Below are 5951 nucleotides of genomic sequence, written 5' to 3' on the forward strand. Positions count from 1 at the left end.
TGTGTGTGTGTGTGTGTGTGTGTGTGTGTGTGTGCGCGCGCGCGCGCGCTCAGAGCACAGGCTGAGCAATGGCCTCTGTCTCCCTCCCCCTCCCTCTCCCCAACAGGTGACTGGGGGAATGGAGCACCCTCCCCTCCCCCACCCATTCCTGGGCCCGAACAATGCCCTCTCCAGGACCCAAAATAGCCCCTTGAGCAGAGCCAATGTCCTTTTATGGCCCTGTCCCTATTGTGCACGGCAGGGGTGGGGCTGGGGTCAGGAGGTATATGGGCAAGATAAAGCCCAGGGTGGCAGAAGGCTCACCTACCCTCCTGTATTCATCCTTCCTTCTTTCTACCTCTGTGATTACAGCTCCAATGGCCCCCAAGAAGCCAGAACCCAAGAAGGATGATGCCAAGGCCGCTGCCCCCAAAGCAGCTCCAGCCCCTGCAGCTGCACCTGCCGCTGCACCTGCCACTGCACCTGAGTCCGAGCGCCCCAAGGAAGCAGAGTTTGATGCTTCCAAGGTTAAGGTGAGTGAGGGAGTCACATTGTAGCAGGAGGAACAGAGCAAATGAGCGAAATCTCAGAGTGGGACCTACCATGGCGGGTAAGACCCTAGAAGCTGGCAGTTTCTGTGCAGAGGTTAAACAAGACCCACTTGCTTCAGACATCTGCGGGACCAAGGGCGGAGGGCTGGTGGTCAGACAGCTGGTGAGCCTGCCCTGAGGCTGCCAAGAGGCCCCTACATTGTTAGAGGAGAGTCTGGACCGGGGAATGAGTTCTGGTGACTTCCCTGGTTCTTTCTGGATTGCACCTTTAGGAAATCCTGGAGCCAGTTGTCCCCCACTCTACAGGGCTCTTCCTTCTCTGGCTGCAGGCCTGTTGGGGGTCTCTAGTCCATATCAAGCATCCTCAGGTGGAATAGTGTGTAAGGGAAATCAGGGCTTCGCCCAGGCTGGGTGACACTCACCCCTGCCAAGATCCCCAACCCCAGAGCTGGCAGGTCCCTCCTGGGCTTCACTTTAGCTGGGGAGAAAGGAGGAAAGGCTGGAAAGGGAGGCTCTGGAAGTCGTGCAGGAAGCTGGTTGTGGAGCACGACCAAGCAGCCCCAAGAGCTTTCCTAGCCTGGCTGTCTTTCCCAGAGTCTAAACTGGGAGGGCGAGCCGTGCCTGCCACCTGTGGCATCCGCATAGCAGCACGCAGCCTGCGTCCTGTTCTCAGCTGGCCAGTGGCCACCGCTGCTCTGGCTGCCTCTTGAGGGGCCTGCGGAGTTTTTTCCTCCCCAACACATCCACCATGCCCTGAGTCGCTCTGACAGAGCCTGTATCTTCTTCCCAGAGGCACTGCCTATGTTCGCTGGGTTTGTAGTCAACGGTGAAATGGAACCATGAGTCCCCCACTTGTAAGACTGCTGTACCCCAGAGTTGACTCCCTGTTCATCTGTCACCCTTAGGCCCTAGAATGTGTCCTGAGGATGCCTTGTAAGGCTACAACTCCCCTGAGACCCCATGGTGGCATTGTTCATGAGACTGGCACAAATTTATGTCTCAAAAGAGGGGAATGAAGAGGCCCCCTCCTTTCCCTTTCTCTCTCCCCAGCTGGCAGAGAAGGGCAGAGCCTTTTCCAGAAGTCAGGGAGTCCTGTCTCCCCAGGTTTTCCCAAAGAGAGTTCCCAGAGAGTCAGGAATGATGTTTACTGGGTTGAGCCTCAAATGGAGGGCCACCCACAGCAGGGGACAGGGAAGGGGTGTCCTTCGGCGCAGTGCTGTGCATGATGGAGGGTGGAGGGGCTCTCAGGTGCCAGCCATGCCCTTTTCCCCCAGTTCCGTTCCCTGGTGTGACCTTGACTTTGGGGAAAGTGACTGCAGTGGTAAAAATAGACTGGAAGCCGATGGGGAGGGGGCTGCTGGGTCCCAGGAGGCCTCCTGACCTTGGGGGGGGGGGGCCCATGGTGGCCTCAGAATGCTCCACAGCCCTGTGTCTGTGCTATGCTGGAGTGGGGGCGCTGCCTTGGGGCCACAGGCAGGGCTTTGGGGATCAGAGTCCAGCCTTGAAAGCCCCAAGGGGATCTGTGAGGGACAGACACACACATGGGCACAAGCATGTGACTTGATTGTCCACAGACATGCTTCCATGCTGACATAGCCTCTGGCCCGAAGCCGGATGCTTGCTCCTCCCCCTGAAGTCAGCTTGGTCAGGCCTGCAACACTGAGCATTTCTGGCATGGCCTGATATCACCATCTGATTCCACATAGACCCAAAGCCTTTGGGTTGGACAGGTGTGTGAGGTTGTTGAAGCAGCAGGAGGACGTCTAGGGAGACTGCATGAGGTCCTGGGTGGTAAAGGCTGTGCAGCTGCTCTCAGATAGGCTGGTATAGCCAGGGGCCTGAGACCTAGGTGGCCCACGATGACCCAAAGGTACTCAGTCTTTGGATTTCTTTGCAGATCGAGTTCACGCCCGAACAGATCGAAGGTGAGCAGGATCCTGAGCCCAGGGAGTGGTGGGGTGGACCAGGGGTTCCCAATTCAAATCACTGGTGAGGGGAATGGGGTGGAGAGAGGGGTGGGATCCTCTAGGGAGTATCCAGAGCTCATTGCCCTTTCCCACAGAGTTCAAGGAAGCCTTCCAACTGTTTGACCGCACCCCCAAGGGCGAGATGAAGATCACGTATGGGCAGTGTGGGGATGTCCTGCGGGCTCTGGGTCAAAATCCTACCCAGGCAGAAGTGCTCCGTGTCTTGGGGAAGCCAAAACAGGAAGGTAGTACACCCTGCCCCTTAGTGCCAGCCCCAGGCTGGGTGGGCGGGTATCGGGTGTCATGGGAACCTCACTGACCTGCTTCCTAATTTTTCTCCTGCTATTGGGATGAGGGTGTGAGACTGGCGACCAGGCCATGGTGATAGGAGACAAGCAGGATGGGTGTGCTGGACCCTTTCTGGCCACAGGGATGGACCCTAGTGCTCAAGAGAATCCATGCTGGTGCAAGGGTCAGTCAGGGGACATGGCTGCTTGTTTTTATGCCAGCCTTCAGCATACCTTTGTGGGTCTTTGTCAACTCCCCTCACCTTAGCTGCTTGGTTTGACTCGGAAAGATGACACCCAGGCTCTCATCATAGGTCCAGGGAGGGCCTCTGTTGGACTCAACTGTGTCCACAGGGGGTGGACAGGGTAAGGTCTATAAGAAATGAGACCAGGGTATGGTGATATAGGCCTACAAACCCAACAATGAAGAGTTGAGGAAGGTGGATCACTATGACTTGACAGCCAGTCTAGGCTACATAGCTCCAGGATAGCCTGGGCTACAGAGTGAGGCTACATCTCAAAAGGGGAAAAGGAACACTGTGGATGTTGTTCATTTGGGAGAATGCTTGCCTAGCTTACTGGAAACCCTGGGTTTTGAACCTTGGCACTACCTAGACAGGGAAGGATGGCACATGTCCAAAGTCTACAAGATACAGATGTAGTGTACACCTCTAATCCCAACACTGGGAAGGTGAAGGCAATGGGACTGCCATAAAATTGAGGCCAGCCTGGTCTACATGGTAAGATTCAGTCTGGCATGAGGTATGTAGTAAGATCTCGGGGGGGTGGGGAGAGAGAGAAAGGAGTAGAGAACAGAGCCCACCTTGGACCCACTTGGGGATAGCAAAGGTCTATGTAACCCAGGCATTTCTCGGTAGATTATCAATGCCCTGGGTGGTGTCGCGCTTTGTCCCCAGCACCTTCGCCAGGGTACTCAGGAACCCTGGGAGTGGGATGGCCCCTCGGCGTTGGGCATGGGGGAAGGCTGTACCCGACCATCCTCTAAGCCGGGACTTGGGACCATCTGTCTGCAGAGCTCAATTCCAAGATGATGGACTTTGAAACGTTCCTGCCCATGCTCCAGCACGTCTCCAAGAACAAGGACACCGGCACATATGAGGACTTCGTGGAGGGGCTGCGGGTCTTTGACAAGGAGGGCAACGGCACGGTCATGGGTGCAGAGCTCCGCCATGTGCTGGCCACGTTGGGTGAGGGCAGCCTCTCCTCTACCATCTCCTTCTCTGGGGAATCCTGGGGGAAACCATGTGTCACCTGTCACTGTGTCTCATCTGTGACACTGAAACAGACAGAATGATAGTCACGGCGCCTTAGCGGCAAGAGGGAGCAATACCGTTGAAGTGTGGCAGAAGGGAAGCTAGAAGAACCCACAGTGAGGGCGGGGACAGCTCTGGAGAAGGGACAGGACGGTACTTCTGGATTAGTAGTCCTGGGGTCCATTGTTTCTTGTGGCCAAGAAGGTGACATTCCTGTGATATCTGTGGACTGTAGGTGCCTCCCACTGTCATCTCCACCATTGCGCACCTGGTCACCTGGTCCTCAAAGCAAACTTCATGTAGAAAACATTTATTGAACAACTGCTGTGTTCAACCCTATGTTGGTCTTAAGGTGTGTGTGTGAGCGCGCACACATGAGTATGTGAAGAATGATTGGGTCACCACAGTTGGTACTCTGTCAGTGAACAGCACAGTACAATACAGTCAGAAGGTTACAGACTTCAGCTAGGAATGTGGCTGCCGAGCAGGCAGGAAGCCCTGGGTTGGGTCCTCAGCGTTGTGGTGCGAGTGTGTAATACCAGCACTTGGCAAAGGGAGGCAGGAGTAGGAGAAATTCAAGGTTGCTCCTAGTTATATAGCCAGTTTGAAGCTAGCCTGTTCTGCGTGAGATCCTACCTCAAATAATAAGAGAAACAAATTTTTTTTTTTAAAAAAAGAAAGAAAATCATGGGCTGGAGAGATGGCTCAGTGGTTAAGAGCACTGACTGCTCTTCCAGAAGACCTGAGTTCAATTCCCAGCACCTACATGGCAGTTCACATTGTCTAACTCCGGGGGAGTCTGACACCCTCACACAGACATATATGCAAGCAAAACACCATACACAGAGAGAAAGAGAGAGAGAGAGAGATTTCAGGCTGTCTGTGGAGCCTGAAAATCTCTGTCCCTTCCACCGTCTTCGGTCAAAGTCTCCATGGGTCCTTCTACCAGTCTCAAAGGGTCACCCCCAAGAGACTGCTACCAGAGAGGCAGAGGACCCTGGCATCCTGGCAGAGACAGAGGACAGTATATACACAAAGATGCCTAGGCTAACAGGAGGGCCCAGGTCTTCATCTCAAGGTCCTGTACTTCTTGACCTATGATTGGTTGTTCTGGCCTTGGAAACAGGAGTGATGGCTGGCCATGACCTTGGGAGCGATGCTGCTCTGGCAAACTCACCATTCAGAGGGTGAATAAGCTCCTCCCCACCCTCCTCAGTCACATCTCTGGGTGGTGTGACTCAGCTTCCCTCCCCTGCCAGGTGAGAGGCTGACTGAGGATGAAGTGGAGAAACTGATGGCTGGCCAAGAAGACTCCAATGGCTGCATCAACTATGAAGGTGGGCTCAGCAGGACGGAGGTCTCCTGGGGAGGAGGCAGGGGGATGACCCAGCTGGGCAGGTGGGAGTCTTCTGGGGAGGAGTCAGACTGAGCAAAGGCAGGGTCTCCTGGGGAGGGGTCGTGTACTCAGCTCCAGCCCTGGCTGCCGCTGTGAGTTTCAGCTTCTCATTCTCCGTTTCCTTCCAGCGTTCGTGAAGCATATCATGGCTAGCTGAGCCTCCCACAGGTGAGACCCTCACTCCGTAACATCCATTGCCACTGTCCACCCACCCCATCTCCCCCAGTGTCAGCTTGCAGTTGGTGTTCTGCTGTCTTGCTCCAGCCCTTCCTTCATAACCTGTGGCTACCTTTCAGGAAGCCCAGGGCAGGCCACACTGGGGACATCGCATCTCCCAACCGTGATGCTGACACCAGGTCCGGAGCTTCGGGAAGGAAAGGAGTGGGCCAGGTTCCTGCATGTGGCCCCAGACCATGTGTGTGTGATTCTTTTCTGGTCCCTGTTGGGATGTGACTGCCTTTCTGTCTCCACCCTATGGCCTTTTGAATAAATGATGT

At 55.1% G+C, this 5951-nt stretch overlaps 1 protein-coding gene across 1 annotated transcript; it reads left to right on the top strand.

The window, feature by feature from the left end:
* Positions 1 to 356: 356 nt before the first annotated feature.
* Myl3 (myosin light chain 3) lies at positions 357 to 5951 on the top strand. Its single transcript, XM_005348000.3, has 7 exons — positions 357 to 512; positions 2428 to 2455; positions 2593 to 2742; positions 3819 to 3992; positions 5318 to 5395; positions 5583 to 5622; positions 5751 to 5951. The coding sequence occupies exons 1-6, from the start codon at positions 357 to 359 to the stop codon at positions 5609 to 5611; spliced, it is 615 nt and encodes a 204-aa protein (XP_005348057.1). The 3' UTR covers positions 5612 to 5622; positions 5751 to 5951.

This window comes from Microtus ochrogaster, chromosome 5, assembly GCF_000317375.1.
Source record: "Microtus ochrogaster isolate Prairie Vole_2 chromosome 5, MicOch1.0, whole genome shotgun sequence".
NCBI lineage: Eukaryota > Metazoa > Chordata > Mammalia > Rodentia > Cricetidae > Microtus > Microtus ochrogaster.

Excerpts from the sequence above, each read along its gene's own strand:
- Myl3 (XM_005348000.3), top strand. The coding sequence starts at position 357 with ATGGCCCCCAAGAAGCCAGAACCCAAGAAGGATGATGCCAAGGCCGCT. Across the intron at positions 513-2,427 it reads TTGATGCTTCCAAGGTTAAG|ATCGAGTTCACGCCCGAACA; the intron begins GTGAGTGAGGGA and ends ATTTCTTTGCAG. Across the intron at positions 2,456-2,592 it reads CACGCCCGAACAGATCGAAG|AGTTCAAGGAAGCCTTCCAA; the intron begins GTGAGCAGGATC and ends CCTTTCCCACAG.